General features: G+C 41.3%; 1 protein-coding gene across 1 annotated transcript in view; it reads right to left on the reverse strand.

Annotated features, from left to right (window-relative positions):
- LOC310949663 (copine-8-like) overlaps nt 1-18,145 on the reverse strand; it is a gene marked incomplete at both ends in the record, with an annotated part of 68,854 nt that overhangs the window by 14,759 nt on the left and 35,950 nt on the right. The window contains 9 exons of the mRNA XM_083917166.1: nt 620-666; nt 942-1,003; nt 1,964-2,020; nt 3,764-3,839; nt 5,100-5,141; nt 5,926-6,030; nt 7,571-7,674; nt 11,354-11,417; nt 17,925-18,001. Coding sequence (XP_083773292.1) covers nt 620-666; nt 942-1,003; nt 1,964-2,020; nt 3,764-3,839; nt 5,100-5,141; nt 5,926-6,030; nt 7,571-7,674; nt 11,354-11,417; nt 17,925-18,001 — 634 coding nt within the window. The remainder of the gene's footprint in view (nt 1-619; nt 667-941; nt 1,004-1,963; nt 2,021-3,763; nt 3,840-5,099; nt 5,142-5,925; nt 6,031-7,570; nt 7,675-11,353; nt 11,418-17,924; nt 18,002-18,145) is intronic.

Here is an 18,145-nt window from a genome sequence, read left to right on the forward strand (position 1 = left end):
GCCATTCTCAAAGGCGGGAATGCGGAAAACTAATTTGATGGCGGTAAAAGAAACCCACACATTTTCTCCGATGACATAATGATTCCTGCAAAAATTGTGTTACATATATTAACTTAGTAAATCATCCCTCACTAAAATGAGATCATGGCTGCTCTGTGACAAAGTCTTCTGCACACAATTGCTTGATTTGTTTGTCGTTAAATTGTCGTCATTGAAAAATGTAGAGCCGTTTACCTGTGGGGCTTCATAAACGCCGGCTACACAGGGGCAACAATCGGAACTGGAAAGGTAATTTTGAGAAATGTGGATATAAAAACTTTCCCTGTACACTGAAGCACAAAAGGTTCAAATTGTGGTTAATATAGAACTTCAAACCCTGCTCAGAAGTTTAAAATAGGAGATAAAGTTCAAATACAGTAACTGTCCAACTTCCAGCTTTGTCTCTGAACTGCTGAGCAAACGGGGGTGAAATGTCATTAGAATAAGCCGATTAAGACGGACGGATAAGCAACCACTAAAGACTTCACATCCATTAAAGATCCGAGTGTTAACCACCACAGTTTTATCTGGTCGATACACTTAATTTCAATGATAGGAGCAAAAGCTTTGAAACACTTACCATTTGATGCTGTGAAATCAATTGCCACTGTGAAATTAATCTGAGTCCTACAAGAGAAAACAAATCACGTAAGGAGTAACCTGGAACCATCAATCATGCTAGATTATAACACAGCGCGTTTCAAAGCGTGCAGCGGCGAGCAATTAAGCGGCGGGTTATCGGCAGCTGTCAGTCTTGATATGGGAGCTCAGAGATAAACACGGAGCGGTAATCCTCTCAGCTGAGTCTACACAACATCACAAGTGACTCTGGATTTACTGATGAGAGTAACGCTGGTGTTTAATCTCTGTAGAATCATATGTGGCCATTATTGTGAACTTACCCGCCGCGGATGTAGTCCAGGAAGGAGAGCTCGGTGTCCACGAGGCAGGACAGGAGGGTGACCTGTCAGTCAGGAAAAGTCCACAGTATGAACAGAGTCTGATAACGTCGCACCTGATTCTCAGATTGAACCAAACACACTTTGTGGTGGTGAAAAGCGATAACAGGCTGGTTAGATGGACTACAAACTCATCAAACACAAACATGACTTAGTTCATTCATTCATCTTCAACCGCTTGTCCCTGTCGGGGTCGCGGGGGGCTGGAGCCGATCCCAGCTGACATCGGGCGTGAGGCGGGGTCCGCCCTGGACAGGACGCCAGTCTATCGCAGGGCACATAGAGACGAACAGAGACAGACAACCATTCACACCTACGGGATATTTAGAGTCATCAATGAACCAAACACAAGCATGTCTTTGGACTGTGGGAGGAAACCGGAGAACCCGGAGAAAACCCAAGCAGACACGGGGAGAACATGCAAACTCCACACAGAAGGGCCCCAGCCGGGATGCGAACCTGCAACCTTCTCGCTGTTATCTCCGGGCCACCGCAGCGAACACTCTACCGCTCTACCAGGTGAGCTGCTGGGTACGTACATCTTTACAGAGCTTTATGCATCTGGCTCCTGCAGCTCTTAGCGGCTTCGTGGCTACACTTCTCGCCTTCTGACACATGAGACTGTAGCGTTAAGCATCATTGTTATTTCCGTAAATCGCCTTAGTCCTGGTTCAAACTCCTTGTCCTCCAACCATTTATGCGAAAACATTTCCCTAGTGGCAAAGTAGTTTAACACCAGGAAGTAAATGGGACTCTCGCAGTCGGTTGGTCAGTGAGCGAGCACGTTATCGGTTGTCCTTTTCAGATGACATCAAAAAATAAACTACACAGACTCCCACTCCACACTCACAAAAGTGCCCTTCTGGTTCAGTTTAAAAATAAATATGAATATAAATCATTCAGCAATTTAGACTGTAAGTGTAAAGTGAAAACACCAGGGAGAACTGCACAAGCTGTGGACTCACCGTTCCTGAGTTTTGGTATTTTTTCTTCTTCTTTCCTTTTTTCTTTGGATTCAGCACCTGCGGAGAAAAAACACACAAGCTTGTATCCACTTTGTTTGTTGCGTCTCAGTGAGCAGTGGGTGATCTTGACTAACATCTTCTTCTCGGTTCAATCCACCAACACCAAGAAGAAGAAATTAGAGAGAATTAGTTTAATTACCACGTTCACATTATTTTACTTCACTCGAAAAAAGACACTGCTTCCAAAATAAGTCACTGTAGTGAAATCAATATCAGACATCTCTCAGAAAATGCTCAGACCTGGGGTCTTGTTTGGTTTGTTTGACAGGTATTTCAACCTACTACACCCCCAGCTCAATATGTCTTTTTACAGTCTGTACCTCAGCTGTGTGAAGGTCAGTTCTGCTGAAAAACACTTCATGGAGTTTGAAAAATTGACAGTTTGAGACTTAAAACAGGTTAAAGAAGTCTGGAGAAAATCCAACACACAGCTAATTTGAAGAAGGGCGTAGAGGACGTAGGAGATCATATCACACGTTATGCCACGCGTGTGGAGAGAGAACGCCCCGCTCATTTCCAGGTTGTGCTTCATAAGCACCTTTACTGACTCTTCACCTTCAGATTCTTGATTTATGTTTTCGTCAGCTAGTGTAGAAATTAATGGTCCAGGTCAGTGAACTCCACTGATCATTAGAAGAGACAGAAGTCAGTCTTTTTAACTAGCGTATTTCGACTGGAGCACAGCATCCTGTTAAATAGTCAATGTCAGCGTGTGCAGTGCAAGTGCAATGACTTGGATCGAGATATAGACCAGGAAGGCAGGTCTTTAAATCTTAACTGATAATGTAACCCCCCTCCAAATACAAAAACTGCATACTAACCCATATTGCCCATGCTCAGGCCTAATAAGCCTTTATCAATTTAAAACCATTTACCCCTCCAAGTATGTGCGTGTCTACATTTTAAATGACCAGATGAGGAAAATGCACTGCACTGTAACCCAACATGGGAATTCTTCGCAAGCAATAGGTCACTCTCCACTGCCAAGATCTGGTGCATGCATTTTTTTTCCCAGTTTTGGTCAAGATCGATGTTGTTGTAATCCGTCTCTAGACCCGAGGCAACAGTAGGAGAGAGGGAAGTTATGTTCACATTATTGTGGGAAATTGATTTCTTTACTAACGCCTCCTCCAGTATGTTGTGTGTCTTTGGGCTTTTTTCCTAGCGTTGATCCTGTGCTCATGTATGCGCTGTGTGGGCAGCGCTTCACCCGAGAGACACAGGCTGTGCTCTGACCTTTGTGAGTTCAGGCTGTTGCTGTCATGGCAGCGCTTCTGCTGCAATTAAAGATGAATATTAATTTAACAATGTGTGTTTTAAAATCTCATTATTCTTGATAAGTAGCTGCTGCTGTGCCGTACGGTCACGGTGCAGTGTGTCTTTCAGCACCATGGAGGCGAGGAGAGAGATGCTGTTAATTGCAGTAATGAGCCTGCACTTTATTACACTTTATGTATTATCATATAGAGTTTGAACGTGAGTTAGGATGCGGACTTCGCCGTCAATTTGAATTAAAGCTATTGTTAAAACTATATATTAAGCTATCGTTATAGTTCTTGGTGTGGATGGCCCTTAAGACTCAGTCTCATGGGTATGATTTGTATTTGGGTCCAGTCATAGTAAGGGAAAGGACTTGAGGATAATGATTCCTCACAAGTATGGAGGTACAAGTGTGTTTGTGTGTGTGTGTGTGTGTGTGTGTGTGTGTGTGTGTGTGTATGTGTGTGTGAAGAATATCACCTCATAGATGTGGAACTGTGACTGGCTTCTGGACATTTCTCTGTAGCTGGTGCTGAAGTCCCCGATAAAGTCGTGGCTGTAAAAAAAAAAACACACATCACATTTCCTTCCAACGGAGAAAAACCCTACATGTTCTGCATTACAGTGAAAAGCACAGTAGTGGATATTAAAGCCTTGAGACCTGGTGATTTGATCCACTTCTTTGTAGTGTATTCACGGTGTCAAAGTACAGGAGAAATCAGTATCACTAACAAGCTCCTTGGTTACCGGAGGCGTGGGCGCAGCAAGCAATTTGATAATTTCATGGAGGTAATCAGCGCGGTTGGAATCAGGGTCAGAAATTTGTGGGGAGCTCAGGGCAAAACGCCCTTGAAGTGTCAAATAACTGCCTGTGAAATTAACAATGAAGGGCGCTAGAACTATCAGTTAAGCTAGAACTGCTCTCCCGAATGCCGGGAATTCACTTGCTACAAAAAGATAAACGCCGTCTTTATTCCCCAACTGACAAGTAAACTTTCAAGTGGCGTTCAAGCAATATTAATAGTTAATGACGTATATGTGAAGGAATAAGAAGTGTTGTCACATGTAAAGCTCTACGGTGAAATACAAGAGGGTGTATAAGGACAAACATCTTGGTAAGTACAGGGTTCATAACCTTTTCCAAGGTCAAGATCAAGCACTTTCCAGGTCAGTTTTCATGGTTATTCAGCATCTTACAGCTGGTAAATACATAACATATTTTTACAAATACATACATATTGAAAAACATTATTTCACTATTTTAAATCACGTTAAAAGACACGGTATTACGCTATAAACAACTAAGATTGGGCCCCGTAATACCAGAAGGATAAGGCATTTAATTCAAATTCTATATCTATTTGTGGTGAAAGAAATGCAGGTACAACTTCATGCATTTTCAAGCATTTCATCAAAAATCCAAGAACTTTTCAAACCTTGAAAACACAACATTCAAATTCTAACATTTTCAAGGATTTCAAGCACCTGTATGAACCCTGATAGTTGACTTTTTTGACACATTTTTAACATGTTTGAAATAAACTCAACTGTACTAAAAGCCTCATATATATGAATGGCATGTAGGGTTAATACATAAATAAATAATAGGGACATCACAACATAAAGCTCATAGGTAATTACTTCATCAACTCTGCCCTGGGGCCTTATTATTGCAAATGTGCGGTGTTAATCTCACAGCAGGATGTCAATGAAATGATAATGCTGTATAGATGGATGGAGCATCAAAACACATAATGAAGAGCAGCAGACATTACGATTTTAGGTTTTACAGTATAAAGACAGCGTTTTCCCTCACCCTCCATCTCGGTCCCAGTCGTACACCTCCACCTTGATGCTCCTGTAGGGAAAAGAGAAGAGGGGACGAGGGGACGAGGGGACGGAGAGGAAAAAAATCCCATTAAAAGCCAATTAGCGCCGCTGATTTACAGTCTTTCTGCTTAAAAAGCTGGTAACTGGTCCGTGGAAGGCTGGGGGGTCCTAAGTGGACGACGTAACACAGAGAGTGTAGTTTTTGTGAAGGTTGTTATCGGTATGCCCTGGTGTAACCCAGGGAAATAAGAAAATAATGAGAAAAAGATTAAAAATAAATAAGAATTTGGAAGCATTAACCACAACCAAGGCTGCACAGTCATCTAAAGTTGGGCTTAAGGGCTCCAGACTAACTTTTTACATTTGTTGCACTTGTTCGAACATTATTGATTTAAGTGTACCAGAACATGAATTCAGTCAGATGAGGCCATCTCCCCTCAAGATGTGGGTCGGGATCATGGACTAGTACATAAAGATGGACGGCTCGAAAGCGCCCCAAAAGTGAAGCCAAAACATTTCGATCGCCCCCTGGTGGCTGGCTGCAGTATAGCTCACAAGTGATGTTTGTTCAAGTGTTAGTTTTTCTGATAAATTTGGTTTTAATGCATTTTTTGATTTTATAAAAACGGAGTGAAACGTCATGATTGACAGCTGTGATTTTTGGATGTAAGGGCGGGACTTCGATGACAACATGGCGGAAACTATGACATGCAGTCTTAGGTCTTATGCATAGAAATTCCCATGGATGGAAAAGGACCCTATATAAATTTCACTTGTATAAAACTAAATTTTTTTTTTGTGTCCTACTGTACCTGTCGTAGTCTCCGTTACACAGCGCTCTGACGGGAATTTTAAAAGCCTGCCACACCGGATCAAGAGTGTTCTTCACCACTTCTGTTTTGTGGCAGATGGTAAACCTGAGAGTGAGACATACAAAGCTGTTAACAGAGGACACGTTTACCTTTAAATCCAACTGAAATCACATTAAGTCAAGTGTAATTCCGGCGTTAAGGCATCCCATGGACTTTTTTCGGCTTAAATATAAATAAAATAATCCACGGATACAGTTCAAGGAGGAAAGTATTGAACTGAACTCCAGCGCATTCAGTAATCGACTTGTTTAGGTTGCCTCTCCATATGGATGTAGCCAGCTGCTAAGGCTTGTAGCCTTGTAAAACTTTCTTTTGTAATAAACTCGGTGTTGGCGCTTTGTTTTATGTGCAGGGATTGTTATCGTGCTACTGCAGAGGTTTGGTGTTATTTTGAGCAGTATTAGTGGTAAAAAAAATGTTTTGGATGGTTTTGGGCGGCAGTAGCTCAGTCCATAGATGAGGGTCCGGAGGGTCGCTGGTTGGAGTCCCTGTGTGGACCATGAATGGAGTGTGGACTGGTGGCTGGAGAGGTGCCAGTTCATCTCCCGGGCACTGCCGAGATGCTGTCAAGCAAGGCACCGAAACCCCCAACTGCTCGGGGCACCGGTCACTGGCAGCCCCCTCGCTTTAACATCTCTCCATTAGTTGCATGTATATAGGTCCTGTCTGTGCATGTGTGTGTGTATTTCGGGCCTGTGTGTGTGTAAAATGAAAAATGCGGGACAAATAAAGGAATTCTTCTTCTTCTTCTTCCATCCGAGCTACTCAGTGTTAGCCATGACTCTTGGGGATTTCTCCGTTAATAGTTGATCAACAAAAAAACCTGTTTTCTTATTTAATGTATCATCCAAAATACAGCTGAAAGGTCTCCATCTACGTAATGTCAAACGTAGATGTGATTTACAGTATGTACAGTATCCTGTGGCAAACAAAAACCCTTTGTGCACCTCCTCTCTTTGCTGTTAGAGGAGAGCAATACCAAAGTATTTCATAAAGCATGATCTATGGCTGAAATAACAGCTTCCTGTCCTTTTTTTCCATGTGGCACCTAGTCTTTGTAAAGACAGCGTGCTGCTGTCATCGCCTGCAGCTGAACATTTAGGCTGCATCAGTAAATACCCAGCTGCACAAAAAGGAAGAATGTGTGTCTTTACTAAGGCGCTGAAGTCGACTTGAATAAAAGCATCTGCGGGGCAGAGAAAGAAAGTGCGACCTCCACACACATTTTTCACTTAACTCCATCTTATCCATCCCTTCTCTCTTTATTTTCCTCTTGTCAACGCTGTCCTATTATCTCTGCTCATCCTTCATTCTGCTGCTTTTTCCTGTTAACGTCTGGACGCCAGAAGTCCCATATACAGCACAGAAATTACATAACGTCACATAGTCAGTTTAGACCTTATATCCTCTGTATAGGAGCTTTTTGGAGCATGATAAATCACGCTCAAGAGTCTATATGCATGTCAGGCATCTGTACATGCCCTGTATGTGTTTTTTTGTGTGTATAAAACTGAAACAGCTGCTTTTGTTTGTTCAAGAGTTTGACATTCAACAAAGACAACGAGGAAGCAGCTTGTAAACTTACGATCCGTCTTCGTTGCTGCGGTAAAAGACGAGAAAAGGATCAGATTTTCCAAAGAAGTCCTTCTTGTCGAGCTTGTTGCCACAAAACTGCAGCATCACAGACTCCTGAAACGAAGGGAAGTAACCAAAATATAGACGTTACACAGCCACGGGTCGTAAAAAATGACACACAACGTGACCAGTTACTCTCAAAGCAGGTAATATTAAACACGGTGGTTTATTGGTGTGGGTACATTCTGAACTTTAAAGTGGTTCTTTGTGATTTCTGTATCTTCAGTTAAAGTTAGGTGCAGACTGCAGCGTATCATACGTTCTGCAGAAAAGGTGATTGGCTGCAACCTCCCTTCTCTCCCAGAACTCTACTCTTCTAGGACCCTGAGGAGAGCAAGGAAGATAGCTGCTGATCCCTCCCACCCTGGACACTTATCTGTTTGAACCTCTCCCCTCTGGCCGGAGGCTGCGGTCCATCAGGACCAAAACCTCCCGCCACAAGAACAGTTTCTTCCCCTCTGCCATCAGGCTTTGGGATTCTTTTAAAGACACTTAACGGTCATTCGTGATATTAACGACATCTGGATCTCATACGTTATATTAACCTACCCAAATCACAGGTGTTATATTAACACCCCCCCCCCCTTTTCACTGGACACTTTCACTTGCACACTACCACCTGCACTGGTCATGCAAATACACTCACTTATATTTCATGTATATAATTCAATGCTATATGTTTAGTTTGCTTGTGTTCATGTTTATATTTATGTAGGCACTGTCAAATCAAGTCAAATACCTTGTAATGAAAATTGCCTGGCAATAAACCTGATTCTGATTCTGATACTGAAATGTAGGACTGGCCGACTATTCCAACATCCTATCACTAAAAATAATAAAACACATGATCTTTTTTAATATTTTCAGCCACCGTGGTCTGAGATTGAAGATTAAGTCTTGATTTTCAGCCTTAATTCCTCCATTAAACACTCGGACACTTGCATAGTATTACCGTGTTATCATCTTAAATCTATAATTAATGATCTTTTTTCAGTGGTGTTGCACGTTTTGTGGTACAGTGCATTTCCCTGAGTTCTAGTTCCTAATTAAGAAATTCCCTTTGTTCTCCCAGGAGGACGGTGAGATGTGTAAAAAGGACATGTTGTATATTTCCTACAGCGTCTCTACAGCGTTTTTTCTCCTGTCATATTTTGGTGCACAATGGCAGCTCAGAGCCCTTGCAGTTTGATGTGAAGAAAAGACACCAGACTGTGATATTTACCATTTGATGTTTTGAGAAAAAAAACTGCTGTCACAATCAAAATAGAAATATGTTGTTGTGAAGTGATACAGCTACGGGCGGCAAAATCGCCACCAATCAACCAAATGGGACATGAGTGGAAATGCATCGTCAGAAAAGGTAAACAGTGTCCAAACGTTTGAGGTAAAATAAAGAAACGACAATAAAAAATAGACAGTCAGAGGGAAATCATAACAAAGTTCAAATGATGACAACAGTGTCCACCAGTCTGCTGTGTCTTGAACTGAAAACCAGTCCTCTAAACTGTTTGACAACTAGCACCATTTGTATTTTTGCTGTATGTTATTAATTACTGTGTCTTTGTGTAGCACTGTACAGTACTATCTTGTCGGTTTGTTTGAGAGTCCCAGTACAGTAAGGAATACATTTTTAATCCAGTGTCTCTGTGTTCTAGGTCATATAAAACCGCATTTCATCATGTCGGGGTCAAAAACTGGTGGTCATATGAGCTAGAAGAGCAATATGGAGAGAGATGGGACGAGATGTGTGAGGGCAGAAGCACCTAACTCTATATATTCATAGTATCTGGGGTTTCAGGACACCATTTTCATTTCCAGCAACTTGGTTGAGGTCTATTTCAGGGAGGCTCTGGTGAACCTGCTTTGAAGTGTTGTAGCGAGAAGCTTACCCCACCAACAAGTCGAGTTTCAAACTGAATACAAACTCCTAGGTTTACGTAGTCAAGTTAATTTTTCCAGGACAACACAGATTATTTCCAGGATACTTCGTCATTTTAGACTTTAGGCTTTAGACTCAGTACAGTTTATGGGCAGCACGGCGACAGATAATACACAGATGGACAAACACAACAGGATAACATGGCAGATATATGGCAGAGGGACAGTAGAGTTTTTTTTTATCTTGGCCTTTTCTTGAGGGCTGCTAAGGCTGCAGGCACCAGGCACCAGGCTTTTGCCATAGCGGGCCTTCCTGCACACCTGAGACCTGTATCTGTGTCCAGAGGGCATGATGGTGAAGTAGCGGTTGAATGGGTGTGTGTTCTGTGCTATTGTAGATGTGATGCGTGAGATGGCTTTGAGATTGAGCTCTGATGGTGTGGGTGTGGGGAGAACAATTCATTTGGCAACTATGTTTGTGACACGTGTGAGTTTGGCCGGGTTTTTGACAGTCAGCATGTTTCAGAAGCAGGTGGAACAGTAGAGCAGGAACAATACTCTGATATAGCAGCAGGAGGAGATGAGGGGCATCCATCCATTTCCAGGGCTTTTCAAGACAACTCGTCTCTAAATGTCCAGGTTTTCCATGTTTTCTAGGACATGTTGGAACTAAGTAGCAATACAGTATCAGTGCTAAAATGTATGGAAGGAAAGTGTTGGGGAGAGAATATTGAAAATACTGTACCAGTTTATTAAGTACACCTTGCTGATACTAACGCAGTCTAAAGCCCAGTTCAGACCAAAGATTCGTGAAGAGAAGTTGAAACTTGCAGCGTGCAGGTCTGCAACGTTCTGAAACCTGCCAGTTCCCACCAGCGAGACCATACGGTGTATCATCTCCATAGCAACGACTCTCTGTACTTCTGTACTAACCTCCGACTTCTCAGGCTTTTTTTCGCAGCTGGATATAATTTGTAGCATCATAAAAAATAAATGAGGATGGAGACAGTGAGATACCTGCCACAGCTGCATTTCTAGTTGTGATGAAACGGTGAAAATAACAGTTTATTTCTCTGATTTACTGCTTTGTCTCGATTACAGCGCTCACTCTCCTTATTCATTGTATTGCTCTCTCTCTCACTCTCTCTCTCTCTCTTACGTCAATAAAGGCCATTTTAACCAGCTGACAGTTTGTAAGTGACTTTACCAGCAGACTTTGCTAAGACTTAGTTGGCTGTTGCAAAAGGCAACGCGTCTTCCGTTCTAAAACCGGCTGCTGGCGATTTGACAAGCTGAGGCGCAGGCGACAACATCAGCCGGTTTGAGTCCAGAAGAGACGGTTCAGTTCACAACGCTGCAACATTGTAAAACGGTTTCTTCATGTCACACATCTTTGGTCTGAACTGGGTTTAATACAAAAGCAGTGCAATAAAATCTACCTTCATGAAGGTTATAATGTTCAGTTCTTGTTGTTTCAGAAGGTGTTTCTTATATTCTGTCCATCCTTTATGATATAAATGGGGGAAGGTGGGATTTGTCTTAGCTACAGTAGGTATACCTAATATACGGCCAACTGAGTGTATGTAATGTGCCTGCGTGTCCATGTTCATGTTTGAGTTAAGTTTGTATTAAAATGTCAGAGATTATGACAAAATATCCCAATAACGTGTCAAAAATGACTCCTATTAGTAAGTAATTGAGAGTTTTTAGTTTAAACTGTGTGAAGTACGAGCTGCTTGTCACTTCTGATAAAAGATAAAAGACTTCGAAGGTCGGTCTAATTAGAGGAAAGTCTCTGAAAAGTGCTCAGGTTTCACATGAAATGAATCAACAAGGGAACAAAACAGACTCTTACCCTGCAGTTGCTCAGCTCTTCTGCTCTCACTATGATGGTGCCGCATTTCTTCCCCGGGATCCCGCTGAAAAAAAAAAAAAAAGAGAACAAAACTAAATATTCCCTTAATGATGAAGCAGCCAAAGGCCTCAAACACTTATGGGTTTATGACAGGTAGGACCACGGTTTGAAACCACAGTTACAAAAACGTCCGTGTTGGTAAGAGACACTAATAATCGAGCTCTATAACAAATTAAGATTAATCTGCAGGTAAATGTAATTTAATTACCCTAAAAAACAAACATTTTATCAACAGAGACTCCTGAAGACCTGGAATCAAATGTCTCGGTCACATTTATTTCCCTTGTTGTCAAAATAAATATTAATTTATGCAGAATAAACACCTTCAAAATAGCACATGAGCATAATGCAACCACATCCAGTGACATTTCAACTGCAATGTTTGTTTACATCCTGAGCTGGCGAAGCGTAATATTCAGCCAATAAAGCCAAGGGAGGCTGACCACTAAAAATAGACCAGATGAATGCCACAGACCCCGGGCCTGATGCAGAACGAGGACGTGGGAGAGATAATTTCATCCCGGCTAAGCGCTGTCCAGTACAATAAGAAACTGATGGCAAATTGAAGCGAGGCTTTGATACGCCCGTCACCTGGGACACGCCGCCGTCCTTTGATGCACAGGGAAGCATTCAGTGAAATTAATTCAGTGAACGAGCGGAGAGATTGCTCGGTAAGGGGGCAGATGGAAACATGGCAAGGAGGGAGAGGGAGGGAGGGAGAGAGAGAAAAGGAAGAGCACAGTCACTGGAAAGATGGAGATGGAGGTGTGGAGGGAAGGAGAGAGACAGGCTGAAACATCAGCACAGGGTAAATGGGATTTCAGACTGTGATACCCTCATGTGCTGATAATCGATACCTTATATATTTGTAATGAAGCTGATATATCTTATATTCTAGAATATACATCGATAAGGCAGCGTGTTAAAGAAATGCCTGCACCAGACTCAAAATTTTACAGTATTTAATAATGAAAATGGCCCTTTATATTAATGTCCTGGTAATAAGCGCTAGTTAATAGGTAATAAGTATGAAGACGTGTTAGGGCCAAGTATGGGGGGGGGAAATCTCGGACCCGAGGAAGGGGGTAATATTTTTATTTTTAAAAGTCTCAGATTTATGAGATTAAAGACCTTTTTTTCATAGATTTGCTACTTTTAATCTCATTAATTTGCGACTTTATTTTCTCGTAGATTTGCCACTTTAATCTCATGAATCTGCGACTTTATTTTCTCGTAGATTTGCCACTTTAATCTCATGAATCTGCGACTTTATTTTATCGTAGATTTGCCACTTTAATCTCATAAATCTGCGACTTTATTTATCGTAGATTTGCCACTTTAATCTCAAATCTGCGACTTTATTTTATCGTAGATTTGCCACTTAAATCTCATAAATCTGATACTTTTTTGCAGAAATATTACCCTCTCCCCCGGGTCCGTAATTATTATTTTTTTCATACTTGGCCCTAATACGCCGTCGTAAATAAAGGCCTTACAAGAACCTTATTAACGTGTTAATAATACATTAGGCATTTAAAATCACTTATAAGAAACGCATTACTCAATATTAATTCTGTGGGCTTTAAAAAGCACACAGTCTAGTATTGCTCAGGCTTATTCTGCTTATTCTCCTTCTTCTGTCTAAAACAACTTTCCCAACAACATGCTCTATCTCCCACAATTTTTACCCTGGTCGCAGACATGTTGCTATGGGATCAAACAGGCGAACACATTTGACCCGATGAGCCTCCAAGTGACAGGAGTGCCGACCACTGGCCCAGCGTGCTGCAATACAAACTGAGCCAAGAAATGGTCTGGATCAAAGCAGACAGCCTGGTTTTTAACCTGCTCTGGTTCTCACATATTTGACCCCACAAACACGTTCAGCAGAGCCTCTTCTCTCTGGTGACAATATTTAGGACATTGGACTCACATTTTTTTAATTAAGAGATGTTGTTTGAGAGGTGTCATCTCCATTAAATCGACTTTCTGACCTGTCTACAGTAAGAGTATTGTTGATGAGGCCTAAGTGCCACAAATGCAATAGCATGCTGTGTCTGGACAGATTTCCTAGCTGTGCTCTGCTCTCTGCTCGTTATTAAGCTCCAGTTGCTGGATAACGAGCAGAGCATTAGACTCAGGGGTGTTGGAGCAGAGAGGAAACTAAAATATGCAGGACCGAGCAGGATTGGACACCTCTGGTCTATCATGTTACTACTACAGCCTTTTTTACTATTACTACTACTACTACTATTACTACTATTACTACTATTACTACTACTACTACTATTACTACTACTCCTACTACTGTTACAACTACTACTACTACTACTATTACTACTACTACTACTACTACTACTACTACTACTACTATTACTAATATTACTATTACTACTACTACTACTACTACTACTATTACTACTACTCCTACTACTGTTACAACTACTACTACTACTACTATTACTACTACTACTACTACTACTATTACTAATATTACTATTACTACTACTACTACTACTACTACTATTACTACTACTACTACTATTACTACTACTACTACTGTTACTACTACTATTACTACTACTACTACTACTACTATTACTACTACTACTACTATTACTACTACTATTACTACTACTACTACTACTACTACTATTACTAATATTACTATAACTACTACTACTACTACTAATATTACTACTACTACTACTACCACTACAACTACTTTTACTACTACTATTACTACTATAACTACTACTACTACTACTACTAATACTACTACTACTACTACTAATACTACTACTACTATTACACTACTACTACTACTATTACTACTACTGCTACTATTACTTCTACTACTATTACTACTACCACTACTACTATTACTACTACTACTACTATTACTAATACTATTACTACTACTACTACTACTATTACTACTACTACTACTATTACTACTACTACTATTACCACTACTACTATAACTGCTACTACTACTAGTACTGTGTATTCTATGTTAAGTTATATATGAAAACCTGTCTGTCTTTGTGTTTTTTACTGCATTCTTTTTTCCTGGCAATTATACGCAACTGTCCTATTTCCCGGGCTGGATGAACACCAATGTTCCAGAAGAGCAGCAGTTTTCAGCACTCGAATCGGCACGTCCTGGCTACTGTACCATGACTACTCCCTCTGTGTGTACAGTGTGTCTGCTGAGCACTGCCGGCCACAATCAATGAGCACAGATGATGCTGTTGTTTTTGTGTGTCGCTCTATAGACAGCCTAGTATCTCTAGGATTTGTGTTTGCAGTGGTAATTGTGATTTACATCAAATACAAACCTAAAGAGATGCTGAAGTTGTCTAATGGTAAGACGCAAACAGTAAAATATACTGTAATCTAAACCTCCCTGATTCCCTCCCCAGACACCGTGGTTTACCCTCTTTCTCTTCTCATTTCCAGTCACCTGTCAACTTTACACTTTCAAACACAGGTATGAAATGTCTAAAAAAAACATGCTTCAAATATCAGCATTCGGGGAGCAGCGTGTGCCCCAGTATGAAAACAGACAGAAAATAAAGCAGACTCCAGCCTCAATTAATGATAGATACTTCTTCTTTTTAGCTCGCTCGGTCAGTCTGTCTGCAGTTTTCTTAAACCAGGAGGCTGAAAGTCAAGTGTGTGTGTGAAGGTGTGTGTTTGTGTTCATGCCAAATGGCTAAAAGAGGGAACAGCAATGGGAGTGACATATCGCAAAAAGACACTTTCCAATTGATTCACAGAGTATCACAAGATTTAGTGGAGTCAAAAGGACAGCTAAGAGAGGAATGCATGCTTGTACGTGGTCGCAGTGTTGCAAATTCACACTTGTGGCGATCTTTTCATGACAGTAACCACACCTTAAAGTGTAATTACGGCAGAAAACAAAGCACCATTGAGCTCCTTCCTTTTGGTAATTGACTTGAATGGACTTTACTACAGGAGGTGCTGGAACTGGTCGAGTTGGTAAGTCTTTCAAAACACTCTTTTAATAAACTCCAGGTTCACTAACTACGTTTTTGGTGCTTGGTTTTATATGTAGGGACTCTTCTCATGCTACTGCAGACGTTTGGTTTTATTTTGAGCAGTATTAGTGGTTAAAAAGCCGCTTTAATGCCTTCACCGTACTGCCCCGAGCTAATCAGTGTTAGCCACGTCCGGCTGTTAGCGACTCTCCCAGGTTTCTTCGTTAATAGCTCAGAAAAAAACTGTCCCGATGGCTTATTTGATGTATCTAAGTGTCGAAAAAGTCCATGGGATGATTCTGCACTGGAATTACACTATGTACAGTTATTGTAGATGTAGATTATCATAATTTGCAGAATCGTCCAATATCAATGTTCTGTCTGGCAATAGTGTTGTAATGGACAAACTCATACGTTTGCACCTGGATATGGATTTGCTAAAAGATAACAGGGTACCTTGATACTTTTTGCTGTTGAAAATGATTTAAGAGCATCAAAATTTAGTCAGCCATTTCTTTGACTGTGCTGTGAGACGTTTTCTACTCACTGAGGTTAATTTATCAAACACAAAATGTTACATAATCTTACAAATATAATTGTTCTGTGTGATTTGAGCTCGTGGTCGTTTGAGTCGTCTTTGCTGCTCTGTGATCCGCCTTCACTCGACTGTGATGCTTTTGACTTAAGATGGGATTCACTTGCAGGCAGCGGAGTGAGCACAAACACACACACACACACACACAAACACACACACAGTTGTACAAACAAGCTCCATCTAAAAATATCTGCACATATCTAAAAAGTGGCTAAAAATAAAAGATGCGGTTATGCGCACTCACACACACACACAAGATCTGAGTGAATGACTGCAGGCCGAGGCGATTATATAATTCAGCGACAGTAACACATTCTTACTTCCTTACACTCTTCAGCAAGCCCATTCAGTTGCAACCACTTGAATTGAATCTGCGACACACACACACACACATACACATACACAGACAGTCATTGATGTAGACGCCGGTACAGTCCCTCCTCTCTCACTCAGTTTCTCTCTACTTTTGTCTTTCACACACACACACGCACACACACACAGACACACACACACACACACACACACACACATACACATACACATACACACACACACACACAGGACAGGGGATGAGGCGAGGACTACTGATGGCTCGCTGCCCCAGGTGGAGAAAACAAAAGCAACAATAAATTGTTCTCTTCAGTGAGCTGAAGAAGATGCTGCAGTTCTGCTGCGTGTTAGAGAGTTAGGGAACTCCAGTTAACGTCAAGTTGTTGTTTAACAAATAAAAAAAATATCAGTTTAAGCTTTGATGGGTTTAAGACGGAACAGTGTCTCTGTTGTAAATGTTCAGAAATGTAACTTCCACTGGTGTAGATCAAGTTTTCTAAGAGACTGCTCTGTTTTATGTGTAGGGACTCTTATCATGCTACTGCAGAGGTTTGGTGTTATTTTGAGGATTATTAGTGGTTAAAAAAGCTGTTTTAATGCCTTCATTGTGCTGCCCTGGGCTAATCAGTGTTAGCCGCATTACATTGCATTAATTACTGTTAGCGACTGTTCGGGATATCTCCCTTAATAGTTGTTACATGAAAAAAATTGTCAGACTGTAAGCAATGACCACCACACAGAAGCGGTAGTCATGGCCCGGATATCTGCCGGCTACATTGGAAACCCTGAGATATTAGCGTGGTAATTGTGTAACATCAAACCTTTTGCTGATGACATTTGAATTTCTGTGAGAAACACACTTCTCTCTGTCTTCAGCCATGGAGGCGATAATGATATGATATTTGAGTTATTGGAAACATGAGGAGAAGTGAGAGTGAGAGTGAGAGGGAAGAATCCTGGAGGATGTTTCCAAGGTGAGGCAGAAAAGTGAAATATTCATGAATTTGCTGACAGGCCCGACTGTTGTCTTATACTAGAGAGCAATAACCAGACATGTATTCAAATGAAAATGTCCCTGATTATTTCTTTATGCTTCAGTTGAGGCTTCAGTTCAGTTTAGGCTTCTTCAAAAAATTGAGCTGACATCTCCCCTTTGGGTGAACGATCCCTTTTCACTACACGCTGTTTACCATCTCAGCGTGTTTACAGTCTGTCATTAGGCCTGCTGCTGTTTAACTATTCATCTCATTTGGCTGATGGAGACAGTGTGCGCTTTCATCCACGTCTTGGCTCATTTTCATGCCCCTGCTTCGCTGCGGTTCACTTCAAAGACAAACAGTAGCAAGTGATCTCAAAATAACGCGCTGATTTTCAATTCACACCACTGAATGGAGCAGAATTGAAAAATCTGAACCTGAGCCCAAACAGCCTTTTTTTGTGGCACATAATGATTGTGGCTCTTTGATTAAGAGTAATGCGTTACAAGCCTTTTGCCCGTTCGCTTTCAATTATGAGGGTGTCATTAAAACAGCCGTGACTGTGTTTGTTTGTTTGTGCATGTGGTGTGTATGATACTACTCACATCAAAGGTTTTTCCAAGCGGCTTCCGAGGGAGCCGACTATCTCGCCCAGCGTACAGAACGCCTGGCCCAGGAAGTCCTGCGTGTGAGAAAGACATTCAAGTGAACACATGTAACAGAAATAAAGACAGCATTTAGAAGTGAAAGAGCAGGAGGAAACATTCATGAAGATGTTCTGGATATTTCTTCATTTAGCATGTAAGGCTGATTCAAACACGCCATG

This window comes from Echiichthys vipera, assembly GCF_963691815.1.
Source record: "Echiichthys vipera genome assembly, chromosome: 7".
Taxonomy (NCBI): Eukaryota; Metazoa; Chordata; class Actinopteri; order Perciformes; family Trachinidae; genus Echiichthys; species Echiichthys vipera.